At 29.4% G+C, this 15,644-nt stretch overlaps 1 protein-coding gene across 2 annotated transcripts; it reads left to right on the forward strand.

Moving 5' to 3' along the window:
* The first annotated feature begins 5,816 nt into the window (after positions 1–5,816).
* LOC145183961 (beta-1,3-galactosyltransferase 1-like) lies at positions 5,817–14,540 on the forward strand. Of its 2 annotated transcripts, XM_090091998.1 has the most exons (4): positions 5,817–5,928; positions 9,335–9,485; positions 11,411–12,389; positions 14,329–14,540. In XM_090091998.1, exons 3-4 carry the CDS (start codon positions 11,456–11,458, stop codon positions 14,502–14,504), a joined length of 1,110 nt encoding a protein of 369 aa, XP_089948124.1. In that variant the 5' UTR covers positions 5,817–5,928; positions 9,335–9,485; positions 11,411–11,455; the 3' UTR covers positions 14,505–14,540. The 2 variants fall into 2 exon arrangements, with proteins under 2 accessions (XP_089948124.1, XP_089948123.1); XM_090091997.1 differs by lacking the exon at positions 9,335–9,485.
* The last annotated feature ends 1,104 nt before the right edge of the window (positions 14,541–15,644 follow it).

The raw sequence follows: 15,644 nt of genomic DNA on the forward strand, positions 1-15,644 counted from the left end.
TTTTGGAAAAAAGACTTTTAACACTTTAATGTTATCATGTCTTTTTTTTTACATTTCTCATTTTGTTTCCACGTAATTGTAATCTTCTACATGTTTTAATTGCTTACACATTATCCCATGTAAGTGTGTTTGGACGGTTTAATTTGGATAATGGTGGTTTTTAATTGTAACGTTATGGAAGGTTTGAGATCATATTTAGATCAAAACCTAGAACTCGTTAAATTTCAAACCCTTAACTCGTTTTTCAGATCAGAAATAGATTTCTAGGTTTATTAAGTGTAATAGACTTTAAACTTTTTACACTTATATGAAAATTTTCATCAGCAGAAAATTTTTTAAAATTTTCTTTAAAATTTTTTAAAATTTTTTTAAATTAAATTAACTCTTAGAAATACTATTACATTAACAGATAACATTACTTATCCAGGAGTCACCGTGTGGGGTGCGCGCCAGATATCAAAATACAAACTTATTGTAACATTTATATCACAATCTATAAACATGAGACACAATGCAATATAAGATCGTCAATCAAGGGAAGTGTGGCGCTCCTAATTTAGGAATTTTCATTTATCGTATTGTTACGTTAAATATGTTTGCAAATATTAAGTTCTTATAAGACTATTTTTAAAGTCATATATATTTCAATAAGGATTTTATAAAACTTTAACTTAATCTTAACTTAACATTTAAAATTAAGTTTAAAATTACGTTTGGTGTTACAAATATTGTCTGGATTGCTCATTTTGTCTACTTTTTTAACGGGATACTTATTTAACGCCTATAATGGCATTAAATAAGTATCCGTAAACTAACGCATGCGCAGATATAACATTTGTCTACTTTTTTAACGGGATACTTATTTAACGCCTATAGGCGTTAAATAAGTATCCGTAAATTAACGCATGCGCAGATACAACATTTTGTCTACTTTTTTAACGGGCTACTTATTTAACGTGACACCGGTAATAGATTCTAAATATTCCTAACCGGAACCGGAACAGAAACCGAAAATAACTAATATATTTTTAAAAAGTTAGTTCTAATTTAAGCAAAAATTAATGTAGGAAAAACAACTAAAATTTTACATTTTTTTAAAGTTTTTCCGAAACCCAAGGCATAAAGAAGCAATTTGACAATCCAAAAAAAATCATTTTGAACCGGAAATCCGGCCGGAACCGAAATCTTAAATATAACCGGAACAGGAACCGGAATTTCGGTTCCGGTCGTAATTTTGACCGGAAACCGGCTCCGAACCGAATTCCGGTCGTTCACTATATGTAGTTATTACCGATTCGCTGTCATCGCAATGCACATTTTAAGACTCCATTCCTAGTGAATCAAAAAAGATCGAAAATAGCTCACCTAAAACTTTCTTTGTTTGAGTTGATAAAATTTCTTTATTAAGGAATTTAAAAATTGATTTATTATTTAATTAATTTCCGTTTATTAGCTATAAACCATAAGAAAAAAAGATATTTTTAACTGAAGAACAGCAATATGTTGTGTTTATAGAAACAGCACAAACGGAATATTCCTTTTTTAAGTCTACATCAAAAACATTAAAACTAACGTTGTTCTTTACTACTTCAGCACATCTCAATGTCATAATCTAAACAAACCTTTAACATGGTTTGAAATTCTAATGGCATTTCTAAATTTTCCCCTCATAACTCATTAAAATTAGTGGTTTGTTTATCTCAAGTCGCTCCAATATCGTTCCATAAGTTCTCGAGCGGATTCAGATCTGGACTTTGGGGTAGTCATTCCAGAAAATTAATTATATTTTCCTCAAACCAAGATTTTACAGATCTTGCAATATGCTTTGGATTGTTGTCGTGCATTAGAATCCAGGTAACACCGTCAGCATATGGCTCCATTACGCTTTGTAATATATCTTTTTATTTGTAAATTTTAAACATCGAACCGATACAATACAAGGACATATCTCCCCAATCTCTAGTACTGCCCCCACCATGTTTCACCGTTCTTCTAATTTTTAACTACCAATCGAATACTCCACTAGCATGTGCTATTTCATTGAGCAGCTCCACACAACATTTAAAAAAAAAAAATTATTTTAATATTTTATTTACGCCTAAACAATAATGCAAGTTCCAGCCTGTAAGTTATCATTAGAAATGCCATTAAAAGTAAATAGAATCACGCTAAAAACTCAAAAGAAAATATTATGAGGTGTGCTATCTCTATGATTGCCATTATAAACGAGGCTTTTTATGTAGTGGCTTGGTGCTGTCTTTTTTAAAGGGGGAAAAAATACCTCTGAGTTTTTTTGAGTTTTGTTAGTTCATCATTTTTTTGGTTGATCATTTTCACTTTATAACTTTCCATAAAAAGTTGCATAAAATTGCTGTGATGACAAGTTACGTCGCATCTAAGATTTTTTGCGATATTGAGAAGATCGGAAAGTAAAGACAAAAATGGCTCAAAAAAAAATGAGCATTATAACAATGTGTCAGATAATAAGTATAAAGGACTCTGCAGTTACACAGAAAGAGCAAGTAAATTAGTTAGAAATACTCTTTAAAATGACTGGTGGTATCTAACGTCATCCAGGATCCGAAAGCTAAAAAAACTACGAAGCACGAGAAAAGTCTTAAGCCCTCTTTAAAACACTTAAGTCTAAAAAGTATAGTATGAAAGGTAACGGTACAAGTGTTGGTATTTGGTGCAACTTTAATTTTAATGGAGAAGGTTTGTGCAATATCTATTTAGGCTGAATCAACTAACATACCTACATTGACACACCAGAGTACCATATGGTTCCGTCAGCAGAAATGCTGATTGATCGAATGGGGACAATTTCAAAAAGATGTGCTCCTACTCACACAGCTTCCATAGTTAAAAGATGGAACAAAACTTGATAAGTTTTATGTTCAGACCACCGACTCGATCACTGATTTAAATGTGTTTAAGCTTGGATAGACAAAGAACAAATCGAGGTCCAAAAGTTTTGTTGTGAAAGCGATCTAAAATAAAAACTTCTGATTGAAGAAGAGTTTCAAACGGAGTTTGCAACAATTTATTTTAAATGAGATTGCAAAAGAATTGCTCGCAAAAAGTATTGCTCGCAAAAAGTATTGCTCGCAAAAAGTATTGCTCGCAAAAAGTATTGCTCGTAAAAAGTACGTAGAGTATGTTTTTTAAATACTAGTTTTGATGCTTATTGTGTGTCATTTATCTTTTTTTTTCTTTCATTTGTCGTAATTGCACTTTTTTTTTCATTTATCATAATGTTTATTTATTTATTTTATTAATGTGATGAATTTTAAAATACATATTTTATTTTTGACACCCTAGTATAAAATTTGTTTTAAATAGAAATTTTCTTGTAAACAAAAATAAAGTTACATGAATATTTTTAGTTTTTAGGTGTATTTTTCTATATTGAATTGTTGTTAAGAAAAATCATATTTAGAAATTTACATGTAGAATGAGTTACTCAATAAAGCAAAAAAATCTGTCGAAAGAAATAGCCATTTTTAAAAATGATAAAACAGCAAGTAGATTAGCCTCTTGGTGCAAAGACACGTAGAGGAGGCTGTGATTGAGGGGTTTCTGCGGACTTTGTCTTTTTTCTAGCTTGAATTGCCAAAAAAGGATTGATGACGTTGTCCTTGTTCGTTAAAAAAATGCTTTATTCCAAGTCTGAGAAAACAGTAAATACCAAAGTTACATTAATTTCAATGTAAATTTCTTCGTTCTTTCCTGGCTAAATCTTTTGTTTAATCTTCATCATGTATATAAAGTAATCAATAATCATCATGTATATAAAGTAATCTTGTAAGGCGTCCTGTGTTATTTATCAGCTCATGTCTTTCGCATGCATCCGCTATTCGCTTTATCCACTTTAACAGTTGTGCTAATACGTCGCGGGAAGGGCGGGGGGGTCACGTTTTTCGTTTGATTTTTTTTACTAGTTTTTTTATCTACTGTAAAAACATATGTTTAATGAGAGAACATTGCTTGACTGATGTTAGTTAAAGGATATTAATTGATTCAAAAATGTGTAGTTGAGATTTGTGTTTGGTGAAGGTTAGTTGTGTGATAGAGGGTAATAAAGAACTAAGGAGGTATAGGTTCGAGGGTGGAAATAATACGTAGGTTGAGGTCTAAGGATTGTTTGATTAAAGAGGGGTAAATTTTAGCTATTATGGGTCGCGGTGTTCCTCCTTAGTGGGTTCCAACTGTAATTTTGTTAATATGCAATAGCGGTTATCACTCGTTTTTTTTTTTTTCTTTTGTTCAGTTTGTTAAAAAAATTACAAATACCATTTTCATACTCTTCTTTGTTTTTATTGAGTATTTGATATCTTTCTTTTATTTGGAAGTTCAGAATGTCCGCTATTTATCTATTTTTTTTCTTTCACTTTTGTCGAACTTTTTTATCTTTCTGCTTTTTATAGTTTTTAATTTTTTCTTGCTTTTTGTTCCTATGTCTACTTATCAATTATTTACTTGAGGATAAATAAAAGTCTCTGTGTATTTTTTGATTTTTCTCCCTTACACTTTGTCTTCTTAGCGCTTTTATGTAGGTGAAACCTCTGTGTGGCGTCTTTTCTATTCGCTGTTTTTCATTTTCCTTCCTCACAGTGGTACAATGATTGAGAGAATGACACAATGATTGAGAGGAATTTTCATCATTTTTCTGGATTTTAAGATTAATCAACACCGAGCTTTTGTAGCTCAAAGATTAATTGGTCTGCTCTTTTTCTTACCAATTGACTAAAATACTTGCGAAGCAAAATGAGAGCAATTAATTGAGTTCTTGGAAAAGACAATGTTAAAAATCTGACTCGCTTGTCATTTTGGTGTGCGTTAGAAGCTCACTACTCATTATGAACAAATGAGCAATAAAAGAGCAATTTCTCTTCATTTCGATCGTCATTTCAGACGTCGCATTGAAACGTGTGGCCCTTAAACTACTATCGATATTCGAATAACTTATCGATAAACGAATAACTTCAGCCTTCAATAGCTTATTAAGTAAGTTATTTCTGCAATTTATCCAACATTTTTAAGTTTTGCAAAAATAGTGTCGAAAAGCGATCTGATATTTTAATATTACATAACGAAAAAAATCTGAACGCGCTATTGCGGCAAAGCCAAAAGTATCAAATACATTGTGCAATACAACTGAACTCAGTGGAAGTCATCAAAATCTTTCTCGGTCAGGAAGACCAAAAGCTACAACAACAAGAGCATCAGCACACAAAATTAAATGCCTTCTTTTTTTTTAACCTCCGATGATAATGTATAATATAATATATAATGTATAACATAATTGTAAAAAGTGTATAAAACATATGAACTATTCCATCTAGGCGCCTTAAGGACGCTAAATGTTCATTTACTCTTGAGTTTAAAATTTTAGAAGCTGTACTCTATTGCGTTGGTTTAGACACTTTATACGCTATTTTAATTTTGAAATTATTTTTAATGAAAACTTCGAAGACAATCATACTTGAAAATTTTGCAAAGATCACAAGTTTATTGAACTTTGTGGATAATCGAGATCACAAGTTGATTGTACTTTGTGAATAATCGAGATTCAAATTGATTGTTTACTGAAAAATGATGGAAAATTTTGAAAGTTTTTATCCTTAGTTTTTTTTTCTTTTCCCTTTTTTATTCAACTGTTAATAAAGAACTTAATAAAAGAAACAAAATAAAAAGTTGAAACGAAAAAAAAACAACAAAAAAACAAAAAAAAAAAGGTCTTTTTTTTTAAAATTAACTCTTTAAAGATATTATCTTTCAATAACAAAGCGATAAATGTCAACGAAACGGAGAAACTTTCTTTAAAAAACAAAACGCTCCGCCTTTCAAAAGACGGACTTTTAAAGCGAATTCTGAATTTTGAAAAGGTTAGACTTGATTCAAATATCCAAAGTCGGATTTTCACTGGTAAGTTTGATTTTTATTTTTATAAATTATGTTTATCTATATATTAATAATAGATAGAAAAGGAACTTTTAAATTTTAGTTTGGTTTGGGTTCGGAAGTTATATTTCACTTTCGTTTTAGCATTGAAGCAAAGCTGTAATAAGTAATTGCAGTTGCTAAATTATTCATGATTTTATCGAATGTCATCTTTTATTTTAAATCTTACTGTTGGGTTAACATAACAGTGATTATGAATTGATACAAAGCATTATTTGTACTTTATATGAAACAATTTAAATGTATATTAGAAAATTAATAATAAACTCACATCCGCTTTCAACGGCTGTTTGCGCCACTGCACTATGGTTTCTGAGACGCGATTTTTTGGCATAAATTAATAACTTCAATTTAAAGACAAAATAGCTAATAATCTTTATTTCTAAAGATTGGCAATATGTTCTAAATATTTCATAACTAAAATTTATATGATTAATATATATATATATATTATTTATATCTATTGTAAAAAATATCGTTAGATGAATTCATATTAAAAAAATCAGTTAAATTTTAACTAAATCTTATTATCCAATGTAAATAGTTAACGGAAATTAAGTCCTCGTCGAAAAGTGCATCGTCATAGCCGTCATCGCTTTCACTTCCCTCTTCGCTTTCGCAATGTTGATGTTGCGAGGTATTAAATGGCATTCCTGTTAGTAAACTTATTACCTCAGAAGGAAGAGGTAACTTAAGATGATTATGAATTCTTCTATGTAAGTTAATACTGGATATGATAGGATCTGAGGTATCTAAGACTCTATGAAAAATATCTTCTAGATTTTTTTCTCTGCTGGTTTTAAGAGTATGAAATTGTCTATCATGTTTAAAAACTTTATGTCTAACTTCAGACCCTTCTTCACCAAAATAACCTATTGGTAGTACTGTATTTTCTAGAATTTGTCTACCATTTATTAAAACTTTATGTACAGTTGCAGGCATTGGATACCAAGGGTATTTAGATAAAATGTTTTGCCGGATCAAAACAATATTTTTCAAATTTATCTACATTAATTTGATACTGGGAAGAAAGATCATCTCGGCTATAATTTCGTTAGTATTGATGGTTTCTATGTGCTGAAAAATCACTTCTTCTTGTAATTGTAGAAAACGTTTCACTGTATGCTCTAACAAATTCTTTAATGGTATTTGTGCAATGATATCGGAAATTGATATACCATTTGGTCTACATGCTGATTTACATTTCCAAATCTCTTTGTAATCTGAATACTTTTTACAATTTTTGATAACTCCTTGTTTAATGTTTTGATAATGTTTTTTACTGTTTGATACTTAAATTAGAATCCAAAATTAACTCTAATGCTTCTTCGGCTGTATAACGTACTGTTTCTTTTTTTGGTGAAAATATATTTTTTTAAATTTTAGTTGGCTGAGATGGACTTGTGTTCAATTCTTTTAGAAACAATGCTAAATCACGTTTCTTTTACTGACGTGCAGCCATACCTGCTGCTTGTTATATAAGAGATGTTTCGTATAAATATCCCGGCACAACTCTGATGCTTCCTATCTCTTGGCCCGATACAATTTTTCGGTATATGATAACCTTGGTCGTCCAGAATATGTTGATGGAATTGATTGACTTGAAGATGTTGATGGAATTGCATCATCAGTAAATATAATTTCTCTTTTTAACCAATCTGAATTTTTACTTTTAAATTGGCATATTGTTCTTTGACAATCTAACCATTTTCGTTCAAAAGAATTGCACTAACTACGTATTTTCTTTTGAATATTATTGCTAATAACTACTGTTTCATCATCTCCAACTATTTGAATGACATGCTCAAAAACATTTGACTTTTTCTCATTTATATCTTTCACTTCCAGCCTTACATTAAATAAGTCCTCGTATTTGAAATGGAACATCAAGGCAAAAAAACAGATATTTTTTTTTTAATTGGGGCAACTAGGGGCAAGTTTTGAAAACTGGAATATATTCCTGAATATTACCAAAATTCAATCGTGTAAAAATATTTTTGGAGAAATACGGAGATTTTTTTAAAAGTCAAATCAAAGTTTTAAAAAATGTCAAGGAAGAAAAAATTCTATACACGCGCTTATTTCTTTTATATAATCAATATAATAATGCAGTATTTTAATTTAATTGAATAATTTTAAAAAGTATATACCTGTATAAAAATAATTTTCTTTACAGCAATCAAAAATGTTAATTATTTCAAAAGTTATGTATTATTAAATTAACAGCTCACTTTACGCTAACTCACTACAAACTAAGCTGAGATTAAATATATCCTCAACTTGAGTGCATATTAAAAACAAACTAGGCAATTAATTTAAAAATAGACCTCGTTTATTATCACTTTGATGGGTTTACTTTTAGGTACAACATAAAAAAAATTTTTTTTAGAACCTAAAAAAAATGGGTTTCTGCCAAAAAATCGGGTCTCAGAAACCATAGTGCACTGAGTTTCTAAGATTAGTTAAATTTTATTTGTTTAAAAAAAACAATAAAAAAAAACGACAAACAAACAAAAAAACAGAAACTACGACTTTTTATTCTCGGCCGACTTTCAAAAAAAAAAAAAAAAAAAAAAAAAAAGTTTATTTTATATTTCGGTTTCAGCATTTGATATGGTTTTGAATTTTACTTCAAACGTGGTCAAACTTAACACATGTTTTTCTACTGTTTTTTTTTATAGAAATTTTAATCAATAGAAAAAAGTTTGCAGACGAAAACAAAAATTTCCGAAAGCAAACTTTTTAAAATTTGCAAACAAATTCTAAAAAGAACGTAAAACGAGTTCTTTTTTTAAAAGGAAATCTTTTGAAAAACTCACGTTAAAAACTTTAACACTGTTACTTTTTTTCACGATCGTTTCAATCAATATTATCTAAATGTTAAGGTCATTAAGTTTCAAAGAATGAACTTTTTAAATCACGTTTAATGAAAGCAATTTGGAACTTGAGAACATTATAAATAACATAAAACAAGAGAAAAGAAAATGCCGTTGTTAATTTTCCGCCATTCAAAAAAATATTTATCTTAAAAACAACGTTCAGCCTAGAAGTAGAACATTTAAACTTAAGGTTTTTTATTTTGTAATTGAAATTTTTGCTTTTAGAAGTCGCAATAAGATCAGCATCACGATCATAATCAAACCATGATTATGAAATGACTATGATCATGATATGATTATAATCATGATTGTGATCATAATAAGGATTATGGCAATGATCACGATAGTAATTATGATAGTAATTATGATGGTAATCATAATAGTGATTATGATTATGATCATGATTATGATCAACATCATGATCATGATAATGGTCATCATCATAATCATGATGATAACGACGAGCATAGCTCTTTGTTTTATATTTATAGTTAGCACCTCGTGCTCGAACAGAATTCGTGTTCATAAAAACTGTAAAGTTAAAGCGATATCTGGCCAAAACAAAATGGTTGGTTTGTTGGTAGTTGACTTTATGAAAGATTTCAAACTCAAATTGGGAAATTTTTAAAATTCAAAAGAGCGGTTATCTTTATTGGAAAAAAATTGGTTTTATTTTCGTAATTTTGTTCCAATTTAAATCACTGCCGATCTCTTGCTTAACAGTGATTCTCTAACCAATCAAATCTCTACAGCTAAGTTAAGGCGCTGTATAATTTTTGAAGTTAAATTTTATTTGGCCTTTTTTTTACCACTTGACTGTACAATTGTGTAAACACATTGCTGTATTACAAAATTAACCACCACCTATAACAACCACAGTGCATTTTGTGAGTTTGTAAACATGATTTTTGACGTTCAATGCGTTTGATTCGACTTTGAAAAGGAGGGCACAACTTCATTTGTTTTTATGTTTTAAAAAAGTGAAATAAAGAATATGATCCTTATAATTTCTTTAATGTTTCACTTTAATAAAAGGCTTTTAAAAAATGATTATAATTATTTTTTACTTTAAAATTTTTTGTAATTACAACAAAATAATCTTAACGACAGTTTTTTTTATTATATTTTCTGTTTTTCTTTATAAACTTTCATTACATATTCTTTATGTATAAACTCATATTGTATATAAATGTTTATTACATATGAGTTTTTGCTTTATATGTAGTTTGATTATGTGTAAACATTCAATAAGTGAGGCGTGGCGGACTAAATGATTTTAGTGTCAAATAATATATTTTTGTACACAAAAATGATCTAAGTGCCCATTCCTAATCTAATGCAAAGAGATCTAACTCCAGAAACGAGCTCTTTATCGTAGAAAAAAACATCAACAGTTGGAGCAGTCTGTGTGTTCACGCATGTCATTTTCTCTAATTCATCTAAGTCCATTCGCGCCGCTTTAATTGTTAGGCATTGCTTACATTATACAACTTATTAGTCAGTTTGTTGATACAATTTGTTATCATTCTTATCATTCTTACAAGTAATTGTTCTTATTTCCCGCTTTGCCAAGTATTTTATTTTATTTGCTGTTGAAAATTTATAAAAACAAACGTAAGAGAAAAGTAGAAAGTGAAAAAAAAAAAGTCGAGATGCGTACGATACCAGTAAAACAAAAGGATATCAGAAAAAAAATAATAAACTATCTACAGACGGGCTTTGTATCATTTCCTTTTGTAAATTTGTAATAATTATTTTTCACCTATTTGTTTGGTGCTCTCGTTTGATTTTCAGGTTTTCATTTTTTTTCACTTTTTTTATTTTAAATTTGTAAGTGTAAGTTTAGTTGAAAAAAACATGAAAAAAGCTTTACAATGTTTTTTTTACAAGTTGAGAATCAAGTTTTTCAAGTTTTACAAGTTTTTACAATGAACAGAAAAGCTTTTAAATGGGATCCATGCAAATCCTACCCATCTAAAGACGTCGACATGGGAATTATGATGATCCAAACAATAGCAGAAGGCAATCAACTATTAGTTTCACAATTCTTGTTGGTGAAAGAGACCTCAAAAGAGTATGAAAAAAAAATTACTCCAGACCATAGTTAAGAATTTGGATGAAGAAAATAGGTTATATTTTGAAAAAATTTTAGATGCCTAAACTGTTGCACTTAATATGAACATAGATCATTTCTGTCATTTTTCATTTTTAGAGCATTTATTTTTTCATTTTATCTTAAATACTTTTTTTTTTTAGAATATGGTAAATCTCACGCTTCTTGTTTGATAAAAATTTATTAAATAAAAATATACTTTTTTTTTTTTTAAGGAAACGGGATGATTTGAAATCGGAAATTTCATTTCCCCAAATAAAAGTTTTTGGCAAACAGATCACTTAGCCCCGCCACGCCTCAAGTATAAATATATAAACTCATAACTATATGTAAAAAAGCATATAATTCTATATAAAAAGCATATAATTATAACTACTTTATGCAAAATTTTGTTATATATTAACTGTTTTTACATAAAAGTATTTAAATATTTTATCATATACGTTTCATCTAGCCACATAACAACTACGTTGCTGAGCTTCTTGCAGCTCATTGCAATATGCAACGACTCCAAGTGGTAAACAAATTCTCTCTCTTCGCTTTAACAATTTTTTTTATGACTTTTTTGGCTTTCATTGTAAAGTCTTCAGTTATCGATTATACGATTTCAAAACTTGAGATGGTGACGGATCAAGTTAAAATTACTCTTGAGACGGCTATCAACAGCCTCGGTGATGCGAAGAAGGATATTGAATCTGTAAATCGCAATGTAGATAACGTTGTTCATACTTTACAGCGAGAAACTAATAGAGAACATTCTAACTTGACTTTATTTGAGGACATAGATTTAATAAAAGAGTACCAAACATTAAGCCACATAACTTTGGATACAGTTGTAAAGTACAAACGCGTTTATAAACTTCTTGTGCTGGTATCATCACATTCACGAAACAATTGGCGTAGGAAGTGGATAAGATCTTTATGGGGAAACAAAACAAAATGGAGTGAGAAAAATTGGCAATTAGTATTCGTTACAGGGCAAGAAGATGACGACGAAGTGATGATAAATCTAAAGAAAGAAGCTCATGAGTACAAAGATATTATAATTGAAGACGTTTTAGAAGACTTCTACCAGTTGACAAAGAAAGTAATCATCGGTCTAACCTGGGCCTCACATAATATAAACTTCGAATATCTTCTGAAAGCGGACGATGACATTTTTGTAAACATTGATAATGCTATTGAGTTTGCTAACAAAAATACAAGTCCTGAAGGTTACTTTGGCAACGTCATTGTTAATAGTTTAGTCGCACGAGTAGGTAGGTATGGAGTTTCAAAGAAGGAACACTTAGCTGATCATTATAGTCCGTATTGTTCTGGTGGCGGGTTTCTTATGTCAAAGGCTAGTGTTTCTGAGATATTACCGTTTTTTGACTTTAATAGAATACTAAAAATTGACGATGCTTACGTTGGGGAAACAGCAATGAGAGCAGGTAGGGTTTAATAAAACTATTTTTGTGATACCCGTTTCTTTTATTCCATAAAGTTTACATTTAAGAACTAGGATTACTTTTTAAGATGTTCGCATCGTTTTTTGTGAAAAAGTTGTAGCATTTATTTACATGATCTTCACTTTTCCTAAAAAGCTTCAAGATTAAAAACAAAAGTTTTTCTTTGTTATTCTGCACCAATCAGTCTTCATATTACACAATGGACCAAATAAATTGTTTGGGACACATTCAGTTGCTTGTTTGTATGTATCATAAAATATCATTTTAAGTTAAGTCAGCTGGGATAGTTGTTATTTAGTGATTTAAATTAATTTTCAATGTTGTTGAGATTGTTTTCGTAAACTTTGTAACAAAAAAACAGGTGTTGTAAAAAGCATGAAGGTAACTGAAATCACAAGCTCAGTAACTGCAAGAAAGAGAGGCAAATATTGACGAGCATGTTCCAGCCCTTAAATCTTAAAGAGTTGTCGAAGATACTAATATACAATAAATTTAGAAGAAGTTGATTTGATAGCAGAAAAGCTTCTCAATTTAAACCGCTAATCTTTTGAACATCTGTTAATATTTTAAAATTTATTTGATATTTAAAATCATTTTTAATATTTTTTTGGAACGTTTTATTTTAATATTTTAACGCACTTTTAGATTTCAGTTGCAAATGATGTGTAAATCAAAAATGCTGAAACTCAAAAACTTCATTGCTTTTTAAAAAAAACACCATCTTCATTTAAAAAAATACCATCGTCATTTTTAAAACCGAGGATCTAATTAAGTTACTTTGAAGAATTTTAAAAAAAATTCATTGTTTTTTTTGCTTCCTTTGGGAATTGTGCAAGCTTTTTTTTTTTTTTCTTTTTACTTTGACGTGAAATATCTAAAGTTTCCCAATTATTAAAATGGGTTTTCCTACGAAAAATTTACTCAAAATGCATAATTTCATTGCATTCAAAATTAAAATAAGTCTTTTGAGTTATCGTGTAAACCAGCCTAAAACAGCAAATCAGATCATATTTACAATTTGAATATCTTAAGAACCGCTTTGAATTGAGTTCTTCAGCTGTACCGAGTTTCAGCAAAATCAAAGACGTATGGTTTTATTAAGTTACTTTAAAATTACTCAATAATTCTCAACAATTAACAAATTTAGTTGGTTAACTAACTAAAAATTACATTTAAAAAACGAGAAGGAAATATCATCCAATTGCTGATGGTTGATATTAATGTAGAATTTTCTTGAATATCAAATTTTAATTAGAAAAATGATTAGATATTAATCTATTCTTATTTTTACCTCTTTGCTTGTTTTTTTTTTTTGATCAATTGCATAAAAAGGAATATTTTTGTGTTTTTCAAAATTTGAAAATAAAGTTCTTAATTATTTTCCATAAACCCAAACCCCATATTTAATCTTGAGCCCAAACACGTTCTTTATTATTTAAAACTCTCCTATTTAAAAAATCACCTTGACGCAGGGCCGGTGCAAGGGCTATATAGAAGGGTAGGATATTATGTTTGTAATGTATTCTAGGGGTTTTAATAAGTATGCGCAATTTACCGAAAACACATTTTATGATAAGTTAATGATACGTATACCATTGTATTTTGATTTTTTTATTACAACTGTGGTGAAAAATTATTGGTTTATTTGTATAACTTACTCTATTAAAATATATTTGATTGTTCATTTAATTTTTAAGAAACAATCACATACAAATATACTCATCTTATTATTTAAAAACTTAAAAAAATATTAAACCCTAAAAATACTTTTTAGAGTTTTAAGTGACTACACTTTTTATTATAATAAGAGGCGCCAAACCTTGATCTCGGATATACAAAAATAAAATCCCTAAACCAGTCCTGCCTTGACGCTTTATAAACCTTTATTTGTTAGAAGTATTTCTGTTTTTTTTTTCTCCAGGCATTCCAGCAACACACGTTCCCGGATTTTATATGAGCAACACGTGGTGCGAGTACAAAGAAAACATTATTGTTTCGCATCCGACAAATGAACACAAATGTATGAAGTTTCTCACAAACCAATCGTTGAGAAATCCTGATGTTGAAAATACGATGAAAAATGTTAGTAAATCATAATGGCTTTGTGTTTTAAAATAAATGTACTTTCCAATAGTTGTTACCGATTCGCTATCATCACAACCCAACTTTTTAAGGCTCCATTCCATGACTAGTGAACCAAAAAAGATCGAAAATAGCTCACCTAAAATTTTCTTCGAGTTGATATAATTTCTTTCTTCATTAGAAAAATCAAAAGAATAATTAAAAAATTAGTTTCTTATTATTTAACTATTTTCCATTTATTAGCTATAAACCATAAGAAAAAAAGATATTTTTAACTGAAGAACAGCAATATATGTTTTAAAGTTTACGAAATGCAGCGATAACTTGTGTTTATAGAAACAGCATATCAAACAGAAAAATAGTCCTTTTTTAAAAGTTTACATCAAAAACATTAAAGCTAACATTACAAATATTATTTTGGGGAGCTCTTGTTCTTTATTACTTCAGCACACCTTGATGTCATAATCTTAACAAGCCTTTAACATGGTTTGACATTCTAGTAGCATTCCAGACTTTCTAAACTTTCCCCTCATAACTCATTAAAATTAGAGGTTTGTTCTCGTAAAGTCGCCCCAATTTCGTTCCATAAATTCTCGAGCGGATTCAGACCTGGACTTTGGGGAAGCCATTCTAGAAAATTAATTTTATTTTCCTCAAACCAAGATTTTACAGATTTTGCAATATATTTTGGGTTGTTGTCATGCATTAGAATCCAGGTAACATCGTCAGCATATGGCTCCATTACGTTTTGTAAGATATCTTATTATTTCTATTAATCTAAATTCCATCAATGATGACCAGCAAACCGATAACATACCAGGGCACAGCTTCCCAAATCTTAATATTACCCCCACCATGTTTCATCGTCTTTCTTCCAATTTTTAAGGGTCGATTGGATTCTTCTCTAACATGTGTTATTTTATTGATTTTTACTCAGGACTAAAGATTTTGTCCACTCGACGAAATTTGACAAAAGTTCTTATTGTCGCATTATCGTATTTGCGTCCAAACAAAAATGCATGTTTCAATTTGTAAATATCATAAGAAATGTCATTCAAGTTTTTTTATGTAGAAAAAAGTTAAAAACTCAACTAAACAAAAATATCATTGGGTGTGCTATATATACGAACACCACAGTGGTGTTCGTATGACGTA

This window comes from Hydra viridissima, unplaced genomic scaffold, assembly GCF_058129835.1.
Source record: "Hydra viridissima isolate aposymbiotic clone 2 unplaced genomic scaffold, HvirCarnegie_v1 scaffold_7, whole genome shotgun sequence".
Classification (NCBI taxonomy): Eukaryota; Metazoa; Cnidaria; class Hydrozoa; order Anthoathecata; family Hydridae; genus Hydra; species Hydra viridissima.

Bases quoted from the DNA above. Each gene is read 5' to 3' on its own strand.
- LOC145183961 (XM_090091998.1), top strand. From the start codon at position 11,456: ATGCAACGACTCCAAGTGGTAAACAAATTCTCTCTCTTCGCTTTAACA. The intron at 12,390-14,328 runs GTAGGGTTTAAT...TTTTTTCTCCAG, and splicing joins GGAAACAGCAATGAGAGCAG to GCATTCCAGCAACACACGTT.